At 37.3% G+C, this 14,968-nt stretch overlaps 1 protein-coding gene across 1 annotated transcript in view; it reads left to right on the forward strand.

Annotated features, from left to right (window-relative positions):
• Positions 1-14,968, forward strand: part of camk1b (calcium/calmodulin-dependent protein kinase Ib) — a 105,687-nt gene that overhangs the window by 74,149 nt on the left and 16,570 nt on the right. Inside the window, exon 3 of the mRNA XM_058631358.1 lies at positions 10,094-10,225. Within this exon, the coding sequence (XP_058487341.1) occupies positions 10,094-10,225 (132 nt within the window). The remainder of the gene's footprint in view (positions 1-10,093; positions 10,226-14,968) is intronic.

Genomic DNA, 14,968 nt, shown 5'->3' on the forward strand with positions numbered 1-14,968 from the left:
TATGGAGCAAAGAAACTAGAAAATATTCACATTTAAGAAGCTGAAAAATCAGAAAACTTGTTCTAATTATTAAGCAAAAATCAATTATCAAAATAATTGACGATTAATATAGTATTCCATTAATAATCGACTAATCGTTGCAGCCCTTAGAAGCATCACACATGTATGAATCTTGTACATCTCGATAATTTTTTTCATTATAATTATAATAATAATATATATAATATAATATAATATAATTCTAATTTAATTTGATTATTTTGTCTTTATTGTACATTATTTCATGTTATTATCGCACAACATTTATAAGATAACCCTCTTTACTTTGGACAATGCTTTGAAACTTGCTGTGTGTCATATAAAGAACCTGTGACCTTTCATTTCTCTGTCACTCATGCTTTCGTTTCACCATGCAGTTTAAAAACTGAGTTGACGTGCAGACACAGTGATGAGTTTCAAAAGAACTGTTTGTTTTCTTTTAATTCAGTATTTGTTTGTCGCTCAATCAGAATTGAGTGAACTCAAAATAGCGATCAACGGTAGTTGATACAAAAGAAAACAGCTTTATGGAGCAGATGAGTCTCTCAGCATGAGAGCTGTCCCACTTCATCTATTTTTCATCTGTCTCTCACTCTGTGCTTCTCTATTTCGGTCTCTTTTTGTAGCTCTTCCACTTCATCATTCAATACTGTGGCATATTCATTGTATTACTGACATATCACCCAGTTCTCTTTCCAAATTTCACCTGTACATAGATATTAGATTCAGAATAATCTGGGGGGGGTTTGTTTGAGAGATTTATGGAAATGTCCACACACTATTTGTTTAAAGATTCCCCTCAGACAGTCTGATGAAATTCAGGGCTGTATATTTTGAACTCAAATTGGGTTTTGGTTTGAATTTTATATCGAAATTTAAAGATGACTATGATGTTGCAATTTTGAAGGAATAGGAAAACTATTTTTTCTGTCCCCCAAAAGTTGACTATATGCACGGAGCTTTGCTTTTTTTTAAGGTAACGTTATTGATTAAAACTTCCTGTAGTTGTTTTAGTAGTTGGGCCTGAGGGATTCAAAATGACCTAAAATGAAATTTGTGTTTAAATGTCAGTATCATGAGGGGATCGTAGTGCTGCGTTCCTCTGTGCTCGGCCTCCACTAGATTCCATAGTTCGTCACTAAATATTTTTGGGTAACTTTTGCAGACTCCGAATATAGAACATCTCTGCAACTTTGCCTGATATCTTACCCAAAATAGTAACACTGATATAGAGAGTGTATATCGTCAACTCTTCCTAGGCTTATTATTATACCCCACCTTCCCACCAAATATCAAGAAAACCTGGTCAGAAGTTATTATGTTATCCTTTTCACAGTCAGACCGACAGACCTGGAAACATAACCTCCACGAGATGCACTGAGACTTAATACACATTCAGTGTGACAGTGATCAACAGACTTTAAATGATAACAAAACCCCCTTTTCTGAAGATAATTCTGCCTAATGCCTGATTTTGAAAAATGCCCAGAAGTGGGCTGAGAGCTGAGTGAGAGAGAGGAGGAGGAGGAGGGAGGCATAGATCTCTCTCAGTCACTCACACTGTGCTTCCTCTCAAGTGTTGGAGAGAGAAATACAATCAAGTGGCATCTCTGGTGTTTATAAAAAAGGGGGAGGAGTTTGGGACAATGAGTCTCACGCTGATTAGAAAGCTTTTACCAGTGAAGCAAGAGTTGACTAAGAAAGCCAAAGGCAAAATTTGAATGCAGTAGATACACCTATTTTTATCATGTGCATAATTTCAATACTTTACACTTGACTGTGAAGATTTGCACCTGGATCAACAATAACAACATTATGAGATACTCCTCTACACTGGTTTATGCCCGGAAAAAAATAGTGGTTTAGGCGTTAAGTTACACTTTAATCAGTCTTTGGAAAAATGAAAACTTTGAACCTTTTCCAAGTCTGACCCAATCCTAAAAATCCATCCCTCCTTATGGCACCATCAGCCCTTCAGCTCTGCCCTGACCTAATTCGTCTCAGCACAACACAACACAACACAGCTCAGCATGCCACAGCCTGCAGTTCCTGGAATACACACACATACATGTGTGCCCACTGTCTGGCCCACTTATGTGTCTCCATCTGCACACAGCAACATCCCCCACCCCTCACAGTTTTAAGTAGACTTGCAGGCTTATCATGTGCATCTTCCCACAGTCTTCTCCATTGTTATAATCTGTCATTGTCCACATTCTTTGACAACAAGCTGTTCTCATATCAGCAAACTGACTATAAAAGGATTTTTCTTTTTGATTTTCATCTGTGGTCACAGAAATCCTTTGGAAATCCTCCCTGGCTCGGTTAATTCTGTCTCTGTATATTGCATACATGGTAATGGAGTCTTATTTTAAAATAAAATGCTTTCAACGCAGCTGCTCAACGTCTTCTTTTCTGGTTTAATATATTTCTGTAGCAGCTCTGCAGTGTCACGTACAGGCCTGTCATACTGTATGCACTGCAGCATTTATCAGTTGAATTAGGGGATTAATAAAGTATAGGATTTAGATTTAGATTTAGATTTAGTAACCAAGTACAGTTGAGACATGCCTGAGTTCAGTATATAGTGAAAAAGCACCATTAGAGTCGTTTTGGGGGGTTTGTGTGGATGAAAACATTTCCTGAAACTCAAACCGTTTTTAAAACGACATAGAAAAAGATGTGTTGATAGCGTTAATAATTATCCCAGATTGTTTGACGAATCACTTAACTTCTTCCCATGAGTGCCCATATGTTGCCAGGTTTTTGCACAGCACTGTTTTCTTGATATGATCAAGAAATTTCCTGTGGAACGCACTGGGATTTTTCAGTCGAGTGTAAACACTTACTGGCAGTGAGTCAACATATCATGTCACCATGGCAACACACAAATTAAGGGATTATTAAAATGGGATATGATAAAACCAGAAGATTATACTTGTTTTCATTTTAAAGTCAACCAAACTCATGCTTTTCATATTACAGTTTACACAAGTATTCACCCTCAATGTGCTTTTGCACTTCTCAGTAAAGTTTGTATTTTCCTAAACATATTAGATAAGGAATATGAGTTATTTAACTGAATTAGACTAAGTAAACGAATGACACCTGGGGCTAAGCAGCAGACTGCAAACAACATTGACACGCAGTGTCATCACTTTGTAATGCAGATCAGCCCAAATTCTGCTCTCCTATGAGCTTCTTCACTAAGTACCTGGTGCTTTGGCCTCTAGATATTCCACTAAATTCACCAGACACTACCTCTGTACATCTGTTTGTCTCTTGGTGCTGGGCAGATAGCGTTTGTTTGGTTTTATTTTTTAATAAGAAAATTTTGACCTGCTGTGTCTGGGAATGTTGCTGATGAGAGCCCGTGAGAATGAACCACAACATTGAAACTGTCACTTGAAAAAAAAAATTAAAATCTGTGGCTTCACCAGGACAAGCAACCTCTTACATACTCTTACTCTGAGTCCCTCAGAAATGTCTTTTTATGTTCCAGTATATCACAGTAGGGCATCTCTCAGCTCTGATTGGACCAGATGGTGTTTTCCTGTGCCTCTCTGACCTTTCCACAGTTACCATTTTGTCATCTGTTTACATAACTTCTTGACCAGTTTCTCAGCAGGACAGATGGCTCCAATGGTTGTCGTGTGAGAAAACACGGGACTTGATAGGGAAACAAAATGCGTTGTGAAGGAAAGTTGTGATTGCACATTGAAAGCTTTCAGGAATATTTAATTATTGTTTATGGTCTTTATTATCATTGAAAATGGGTTTATCTTGGTGCGTGTCATTATAACCTTTATTATGATCTGTTTATACAGTATATGATTTTTTTATGGTATGTGCCCGTGTCTGTTTTATGGGGTGAGCACAAAAGTATGCAAGATGGCATTTGAGATCCCAAGTCTGTGGTTTTGAATTTCCTTCATGTACTATGTGATGCAATGTGGGACTAAAGTTGAATTATGTATAAACAAATTTCCACTGCATTCCAACCTCTGTCAAGTGTGTTCACACAATGCCGTTTAAGCCCATGAACTCCAAACCACTATGTTTCTCAGTATAGCCGTGTTTGTGTGTGTGTGTGTGTGTGTGTGTGTGCGTGCGTGCGTGTGTGTAGCGCAGAGTTGGACAATAGTAGAAAAGTAAAAATAGAAAAGCTGCCATTTGCGTTTATTCAGTAATTTCAGTTCTAACTATTGATCTTTGGTGTACCGTGAGAAAATCTCCCTCTACAAAAGCCACAATTCTATAGCATGGCCCACTCCTCCCTTTCAGCACAGCGACTCATTCTTTTAAATTGGAAGAATGACAAACCCCCTTCCTTTGGCAAATGGATATTCGATGTCATGTTTTTCTTTAAGATTGAAAAGATTAGATATACACTGAATGGATCAATGGGGAAGTTTGATGTGGTAGGGCATCCCTTTATTTCTTATGTAGAACAGCTGACAATGCACCTTGACTCTAGATAAGATAATGTGTGTTGTGTACACGATAACTAACTTTTTGGGGAGAACGGCAACACTCGTTAAGTGAGAGAGCAGCAAATATTCAGAATAATTGTGGGGTAAAGACCCATTTATACTCTATTTTCGTCTATTTTACATCCGCTACTACTACCCTACATATTAGATCGGGCCCCAAAAAGAACAGCCTGACCCAACCTAAGTCTGGGCACAAACTCTCCATGCCCAACCCGACCCATTAACTGTAATCATGAACCTGAGCCATTATAATCAAGGGCGCAGGTTTGAGTATGGACATGTCCCCACTAATATTTGGAGAAGGCCAGATTTTCCCTACCAATATTACCAATATTATTATTATTTCTCCATATTGTCCGTCTTTTTAAGCTCCCTTGCAAGGTGCACAATGATTGACCGAATGGGCGCAAAGTATATAATATAAATGGGCCTTAAGTCTGGGAGGCTGTGGACACACTTGCAGTGTTTTATAGTGACAGGAGGGTTAAGAAGAATGAAATGAGTGTGTGAAATTGAAGACGTAATTTAAAAACTGTTGTGGAACAGCTGTAAACATCTGACATAACTGGGTTGTATTTGCCTTCTGATGGATTGGTTGCAGACTTTCATCTGTTTGCTTCTCTCTTCCATTCTGTGCTGAGATTGTTTATAGTATACTCAAAATGAAGCTGTTCTCAATTTCATGTTTTACGTAATACTGGTGACTGTTCTATGGAAAATCAGGCTCACAATTTTCAAGAAATTTGCTTGTTGTTTCTCCAGATGCTTTTTGGAGATCAGTGGGTCTGAAAAGTGACAGCACTGCCTCTAAATGCCCTCAGTGACATTTAAGAGGAGAGAGGTTACTCCTCATTACACAGTCACGCAGCTTTCAGCTGGTTTAATAACAATATCAATCAATCGCTCAATTGCTCACTCACAAAGAAAAAAAAACCTGTTGCTTGTAGCTATAGAAACCAAGCACCACTGAGTCAGTATTTTAACAGGCAAAAACTGACCTAAAATGTTTAGCTACAGATCGTGTACACATTGTCACGGTCTTAGCTAATATACGCAGTTTCAATTGTATGCAAATATTTACCCAGTTTGAGGCTGCACACATTGACATTTTTTGCTTTTTTGTCCATGTTTAAACACACTCTATGCAAAGTATTTGCATAGAGAATGTCTACAAACAAGGAACACGCCTTATTGTTTGAATAGCTGCACTGAGCATGTCTGGCTCGAGGCTAATAACTGCAGTGTGTGTGTGAGACACATGTCCCTTGGTGGTGATAAGAATGTCCTGGTACGAACAGGAACTGCTCAGTAAACACAGTTGTTTACTTAATAATCCAACCAAAACCTATGCTAGCATTACGCTCTCACCACATGACTCTGCTCCCATCTAATTAGTCATATCATGTATTTTCCTCATGAACCTCGCATGGTGTCAGGCTCAGGATGGATTTATGGAGGATATATTTTGCTTTTTTTTGTTGACGTATGAAGTAATTCATAAATTGTTTTCAAATAGCAAATTGAAATATTGCACTCAGGAAATCACAAAGATGGCACGCTCTGCAGCATATGTAACCAACATTTTATACTTAATGATTTAAGTCATTTCATTCGAGGTCACTGATTAATCAGCTGATGTTTTCCCTTTTTTTTATTTTTATTGGCATTGGCCAATAAATGTTCCTTATTCACTAAAACTTTATTTTATTCAAAGTTTATTTGAGTCTAGTTTTTTCATGACCTCTTTCATGTATTCAATATGTAGTTCACTAGCTCACAATACTTTGCTTTTATTGAATATACTGCATAAAATGGCACTGAAGCGCAGATAAACAATGTGTATTTGAGAGACTGACCATTAGTGTTGTTCAATAACAAGCAATTTATGAATTATTTATTGTTTAAAAAATATCTGTTTAAAAAAAAAAAAGCAAAGTTTGCTATTTTCCCTTAACTGTTCAGGCCCTAAAATATAATGATACAATCTCAATCGAAAGGTAGTTGCATTCAAGAAGGAAATCTCTTCTGGGAATACACCAAAAAACAATTCTCTGTCTGTCTCTCCATCGCCAGGGTGTGAGAGACTAAACAAACATGCTCACTTTACCTAGGAGTGTCAGAAAACATGAATAAGATAAGATAAGATAGTCCTTTATCTGTCCTGCAGTGGGGAAATTCACTGTTGGCAGCTTGTTTTTGGCACATTTGACTCTTTCACCCTCTTACCACTCCACTAACAGACACAGGAAACTGTATATTGTTTATAAATATAACATTTTTGTTTTTACAATTATGGTTTTTCTTAAAATATACTACTTTTGGGGGAAACAAAGTGTGTAGAGTGATGATACAGATAAGGCAACTCTGCCAGATCAAAGACACTTCAGTGTTCCCAGATTTTCTCAGGGTTTGTGTGAACCACTGTTGACACTTCGCCACAGCCTCATGGCCCGTCAGTGGGCTGCATGGAGAATGTCAACCAAATCCCCCAGATGCTACAGAGGAATTTACAGCACTGACAACCTCCTCCACACAACTGGGCTCCTGCCAAAGCTACAATGTCCTTTCTGTGGCAGTTTTACTTTCTTGTGGATATTTGACCACAGCACAAAAACTCCCACTCACTCCCAGGGTAGTTAACAGTCAGTGTGATCAAGCATTGTTAGCATTGAGTTTAATAAAAGTAATTAGGACACTTTGGATAAAATTTGTTATGGTTTCCAGGGATAAAATGTGATTTCTAAGTAAAGCCCGCCCCACACTAGAGGATAATTGGACAGATTTTGGTCCCGATCTGGCTTTTACGATAATTGTGGGTATCTTCTGATTTTAGGATGATTTGAACAGATTATCTGGCCAAATTATCCTGTAGTGTGAGGGGTTGAAATATGTGTTTTTGTATGTCAGCAGATGCATTAGAGTCATCTGGATTTCAGAAGTATGTTTGATATTTACAACTGAACAGTGATTGGGGGTGTGAGCAGAACCCTACAATAACCAATGAGAGCAAGTTGACTGGGAAACAGATACTCGTGTACTTTTGTTTAGAACTGAGTCTGGTCCATAGCCAAGTTGATTCCGTCAGCCATGACTTCAGCACAAAATATTGCACACACAACAGCTACTAACTGGCGATGCCAGCAGTCCACCTCCATGTCTGTTTATATTCTGAAGTCCCGTTAAATCATGTGAGTGTCTGTGAGATCCAAAATCCCTGGAATCTCTTCCCTGAACAAATTTGATTACTGTACAGCAGTCAGTTTGAGTGAGATGTTTAAACTTGGTGAAACTGCCAACATCTATTGGCAGCCTGTTCTCATGTCAGCTGATGAGATAACGACCTGTTCCTACATGTATTTGTTTATCACGAGTTGATGTAGAACCTGCACCAACAGCAAAAACATAAGGAAGCATGAGTCTGATCTGATGCACAAACTTTCCTTGTAAAAATTAAGTAAAAAAGTGCATTAATCCAAATGCAATTATTCTCTTCAGTGAACTCAAAAGCTTCCACCCTTGACTTTTGGCCTCCTCTTACTGGTTATAAAAAAGCTCACACATAACCTTTAGGGAGGGAGTCTTATCATTCAAAGCAAATAATATACTGCTGCTATATTTGTTTTATTTAACCTTTGTTGTGTAATCATGTTTTGCTCAACTCTGACTTGTTTTAAAGTTTAAGTGTCGTCTCACAACAGCTGACTGTGAGAAACTGAGAAAGGAACATGTTACTCCTGTTCTTTTATCTCTACATTGATGAGTTTTAGAAATGAGTTTAAAATGGTGTTAGTAACTTTTAAGGCTTTACTGGGTGTCGATCATACCTGTATAAAATACCCAAGAGTTCCCTATGAGCCAAAAGTCATCTTAGATCTTCAGGAGTTTTAGCAAATTTAGAAAATCTGTCAGTGGTGCAAAGAAAACACCATGTTACAAAAGACAGAAAAAAATAGAATAGGAAATAAGCATTTTAAGGAATTCAAATTTCATAACAGCTCAACATAAGACACTGGCATCTTAGGAAACCCATCTCCATTTCTTTAGCACCTGAAAAGAAAAGAAAAAGTAGGGATGCTTCACTGAGTGTTTCTGAGTGTTTCATTTTATGTACATTTCACAAATTGCTGTATCAATATATTTACTTTTTTAGGTACTTTTCACCTTCATATACCCAACTCTACTTTCCCACAACACTTTCTGACACTAAGACTTGCAAGTCATTAATGTGAGAATCTTTTCCATCTCTGAAATCCATCACTGTTGACACAAACACACCATTACATATTGTTTGTGGGAACCAAATGTTTTTGCATTAGCACTAATTACTGGAATGTCCATACAGTATATACACTTGAGTGGTCCTTCATTCTCTGTTTGCCCCGAGGGTCCATTATTACCAAAAGTCAATGTAATAAAATAGAGTCAGCAGAAGGAGGTGTGTGGAAACTCTCCTCTGAACAGACAGTGAAATATAGCAAATGGTCCAATAAAACAAATAGAGTGTGTATGTTATTCTTCAATAATAATGATAAATCATTAATAGTCTAATAGCCAGCTGACATAGGGTGGAAACTCCACACAGAAAAGCCCTCGGTTGAACTGAGAGCAGCAGTTCTAGCCACTTTGCAGCTTAGTAATACTCTATTACTAAGTTGCAAAATGGCTAGAACTGCTGCTTTTAAGAACAGATGTTCCTGCACAAAGGAAAAGGAAAGACATGGATACCTTTGCCTTTAACAAGCAGAAAATATCACCTGACATTGATCATGCCACAAATACACCTGCTGTACTAGTTCATAATACAGTATGTGTTTGCTGAAATTTCTTTAATGCGTCTTAAAGCTGCGTCCCTAAGCTCAACAAGTTGTAAACCTGCCATTATTTTCACTAGCTGTCAAACGCTAGAGTTTAGAATACTCAAAGATACAACTTACATTATAACAACAAATCAATAAGTAAATTCATCATCAACTATTTTGATAATCGATAAATAAATATCGATCTAATAAATAAAACAACTTCTCTGATTTTTCAGCTTCTTCGATGTGAATACTTTCTGGTTTCTTTGCTTAAAGAATCGATTAATTGTGAAAATAATAGAAAGATGAATCTATTATGAAATTAAAAGTTAGTTGCATTCACACCTCTAATTTATCGATATTTAATGTAACCTGGACACATTCATGAAAAATATCAGTTTGGATAACTGAGACTCCACAGAATGAAAACATAAACTGTGGTCATTTATTTGAAAGAGGTTCGGTTTCTAAATTTATCACAGAGACAAACATTGAATTGGATGTTGTTTCCAAATCATCCCACTGAGTTGTAGCCTCTCCAAACCTTGACTCAGCAGCAGAGCAAAGACCTCAGCAGGAGGCTGAAGCTAAAAATAAACACCGTCTGGCTTCAGTAGGCTACAATTCTTCCAGCACTTATTTTTGAGTGGCCCATTTATCATAATTTCGCATCAAAACGGGATCTTTGTTGTTATCGTTTATAAGAGAGCTGCCTATAAATGGACACTGTCTGAGAGACTGGCCTCTGTGTTTGTGTTTCAGGGGAGCGTTCTCTGAGGTGGTCCTGGCCGAGGAGAAGAGGACCCAGAAGTTGGTGGCTATCAAGTGTATCCCCAAGAAGGCGTTAGAGGGCAAAGAGAACAGCATTGAGAATGAGATAGCAGTCCTGCACAAGTAAGTCTACTTGTCTGATTTAAGATTTTCAAATTTAAAGCACTGTATACGTTCACTGGCCACTTTGTTAGGTTCACAGGACACCTAGTAAAGAGGCAGCAGTGGCACCTGTTGCTGTAGTCTGTCTACTTCTTCTTCTTCATATTCTGTTGTGTGTTTACAGATGATTTTCTACTGTACATACTGTGGTTGTAACAAGTGCTTTTTTTGAGTTACTGTTGCCTTTACGTTATTGAGAACAGGGTATCTCAGTTCTGGTCCTGGGGACCGACTGCATGTTTTAGATGTTTCCCTGGTCCAACACACCTGATTCAAATGGGCCACTCATCAGCAAGCCTGATAACGACCCTTTTATTTGAATCAGGTGTGTTGGAGCAGGGAAACTTCTAAACTATCCCCAGGATCAGGGTTGAGAACCACTGATCTAGAACCAGTCTGGTCCTTCTTTTCTGACATTAACAAGGTATTTTCTCCCAGAGAAACTAAAATATTTCATATCAAACCATTTAGGGCTGCAATGATTACTTGATTAATTGTCAGCTATTTTGATAATCGATTCATCCGTTTGACGTTTTGTTCTTTCGTCTTTATTCTTTATGCTTTCAGATTTTTCAGCCTCTTAAATGTGAATATTTTTTGGTTTCTCTGCTCCATATAACAAAGAAATCATTAAAACTGAATAAAAAAAAATAATTGTGCACTAAACAAGACGAGACACATCATCATTTCCATGTTTGGTAAACACCGATCAACATTTTTACACATTTTCTAATATGTTACAGACCAAACAAGTATTCAATTAATCAAGAACATAATCAATTGTGACAATATTCGCTAGCTGTAGCCCTAAAACCACTGTCTATAATCTCCGGGAATCCAAGTAGATCAGCACTTTCTGAAACAAATATGCCATGTTCAAGACCTCTTGAATCAAGTTTCTGCTCATTTCTGATGCTCACTTTGAACTTCAGCAGGTCTACCTGCCTGAGTTGTTACCATGTGACTGGCTGATAAGATACAGGAATTTGCATTAAAACTGTGTTGTGTAACTTTAATGTCTGTTACACTCAAACCATCGTCATATTAGCTCACAATATGCTGATCAAGCCTATCGTCTCTCTTTGTTTCTCACTCTAGCGTTTAATCTTGTGTCGCCTGGTGACATCCCTGCACTGCTCAGAAAAAGTAATTAATTTTTGCAGGAGCAATTTTGTGTTTAGTAGTGTTTAGTGTTTAGTAAAGCAAGCATTTGGCATGTGTACTTCTCATTACCATAACTCCTAGACTGTTTGGGATATCTAGAAAATTCAAAAACTATGGACTGGCGATCTGTCCAGGGTGTGACCCCGTCTTTTGCCCTCTGTCAGCTGAGATTGGCACAGCACCCCGCCACCTTCATGTGTAGGATAAAACCATTGAATAACTGCCAGATATTGAAAGTGAAAGTTATCTTAGAAAAAAGGGGCTGAAGAACTCACTCAATGAACATTTTTACAACAGCCTTACAATCAAAATAAGTCCAGGCGGCCTGATTATCATGGTGGTCATAAGAGGGTTAATGTTCCCAATTAAAGAGAGGAAGAAAACATAACACCAACAACAACAAAAGTCACACACTGCAGCTTTAAATCGCAGTTGAACCTTGCAGGTGATTGTATTTCTTTATAATGTGATGTACAAAATGATGTTAGTATAGGTTAAATAAAAAAACAGTCTGTGCTGAAACCACACTATGTTGAGCATCAGCCTGCATCTGAAATACTGAAATACTATCTACAAGGTTCAAGATGGTAAATTTTTCATCACTCTATCTCCATTACTGCAGCATGTATGTTGTATCACATTACTACATACTGTATACTGTATACTGTACATACAGGATATGACTGTCGTAATATAATCTACCATGTTGCATATAACTGCCATCAGATTGAACCTCCTATTTGCCGTTATATTTTAGATATATATGATATTTAGTTCCTTGGTTTAACAATAAAGACAGAGTTTTCTCAGTGGATATATTTAAAGGGCCAGTGCACCATTATCACCCCTGTCCAGTCTCTCTAGTCAGTGCTTCTTGTTTCTTGTGTTTACCCTGGGCACAGGACTTATTTTTTTCTTGCATGAATGGTGCTCAAATAGCATTTTTGAAAACTCTAGTAGTCGAATTTCAGGATGCAATTTCCTTGTTAATCTAGAAAAACCGGCAAGAGTGTTTTTTTTAGTGGAACTTTTTTCTACTAAAAATAACATGTTCTGTGGATTAACCTGATTAACAACTTCTGCGTGGGAAAATCAATATTCCTGTAAACAAACTTCACCTCTATTTTATTGGGGTGAGAGAAAAAATATATCAGTTTATTTTATGGCTTTAGAAATCATTGCAGCTGTTGGCCTATATATATATATATATATATATATATATATATATATATATATATATATGTGTGTATATATATATATACATATATATACACACACATATATATGTGTATATACATATATATACACACTATATATATATATATGTATATAGATATATAGTGTATATATATACACTATATATATACACTTTTCAAATGACGGCCTGGGTAAAACACCCTATGTAACAGCATTAGAGAGAGGAAGAAAATATTGTTTTTTCAACTTAATTTCGTGTATTTGTCCCTAATGGATTACAACTACTCATCGCTGTAAAACACAAACGCACAGGCGAACCAAACGAGACAAAAAAAACAACAATTCCCATGATCCAACACTGCTTCCTGACATCATCAAACTAGGTCTTTTGTTATTGTTTTGATTGAGAGACTCATAGTGGCAGATGTTGCAGTATAACTGCGCTTTTAACTATATACTAATAATATACTAATATACTGCACTTTTAACCCTTGTTTCTAGTCTTGTAATGTTTGTTTTTTATCTGCACTTGTATCAGATAAAATGATCGCTCGTCACTCTGTTTCTGCTCTAGTTTGCTCTCTACCTGAACAATGAATGTAATATTTTATTATGTGAAGACAAAAGGCAAGTGGCAGTTGCACTGTGGGTAATGTGAAGTGTACTTCTCTTCAGATGTAGGAATTACAGTCCACATTGAAAATGGCTGATCTACATTGGGTCCCAAGTTATTTTTAGAGCTCTTGTTGCCTGGGTTACAGGAGACACACAACTCTCTAAGCCAATATACAGCTATGATCCCTCCCGAGGTGAGGACGGTGGAATGAGAATAGTGCGTGTTAGTTGCCAGTTTGGAAAGAGGGTTTTGACTAATGGAGATAACTGAGGTGAACTTGACCTGAAATTTGTAGCCTGGCTGTTGTGCAGTCTGAAGTTTGAACACACTCATGCAAACGTTTTATTTCTCATTTTATTATGTCCTCATCAGTAAACAGAACATGGGCCAGGGTTTGAACAAAAACAGTTCAGGCAACTTCATGTTTGCTGATTTTTCTTTTAATGAAACCATCACAGTTTTTTTATCCAGTTAAGCCTAATATGACCGTCATGATACTCCTGGCTCCTGCCAGGATTAATTAGATTTTTGGCTTTAGAATTGTCAAAAAAAATTTAATTGAGGTCTTCCACCCCTTTTTCCAAGATAACTTTCACTTTCGATATCTGACAGTTATGCAACCGTTTCTGTCTGGGACAAAGTCAGCTACAGACTTTTCATAAGAGGCGGAGATTTATTCCCAATGAGATAATTTTCTCATCCTCCTCTTCTTCACATATACTTCACACACTGGTATAGTGACATTAGATTAAGATGCAGCGAGAGATAAGGTTGTTCCCATAGGGAAATAGTTTTCTATTGGCATGACCACACAAACAAGACAAAGGAGAAAAAAAAAACACACAGTGTGTACCTGTGAAATCAGTGTTATATCATGTTCTAAACATGAAGGCTGACATATGGCGTGTAACACTCAGTTAGTGCACAGTATAATGCACGGAGGCCTTTGTGATATTGGGGGAATAAATAAATACATGTTGAGATAAAACATCTCATGAAGGGAGGATGAGGGAGGTCGATCCTGTTTGATTTAAGCCACAGGTAAAAAATAAAATACGCTGACATCAAAACTGAAGGATCTGGTCTCACTGAACACTCTCAAAGGGCGACTGAATGACTCTGAGGCACAAACTTCTTACTGTAGATGTTTTTAACTGGTTTTAATGTCACTAAGCCTACATTTGTTTGGCACTTGTACTTTTAATCTATTTACTGTCTATACTGAAATGTATATACAGAGACTATAATAATGAGCAATATAGAGTGTGTTATATCTTTTTTTCAGCACAACCTATCAATCTGATGAAATTTTTTTTAACACACCTGAAAAATTTTTTAAATTTTAAAATTAAATTTGGGATTGAGGGCAATGAGAAAACAAGTCACTCCAACCATTTGTAGCTATCTCACTACCAGAACTACAGCATGTTGTGCTACATCCTTTTCCTTCTGGTTTGTTTCTGTGGTTTGTTTCAGATGTGACATGAAACAAACCACTTCCTGTGCGCAGCGTGAGGAAGGGGAACATGAGATCTAAACACTGCTAAAGTGAGAGACACACACACACACAGAGAGAGAGAGAGAGACATAGAGAGACAGCGAGAGAGAGAGACATATGTGGAGCTGATAAACTTAATCTACATCGCGCGAACTCGTTTGACACTGACTCGCTCATTAAAGCTGCAGCACGTAACTTTTAAATATAATCAAATGTCTGTTATAGTCAA

The sequence above is a fragment of the Solea solea genome, chromosome 6, assembly GCF_958295425.1.
Source record: "Solea solea chromosome 6, fSolSol10.1, whole genome shotgun sequence".
Lineage (NCBI taxonomy): Eukaryota > Metazoa > Chordata > Actinopteri > Pleuronectiformes > Soleidae > Solea > Solea solea.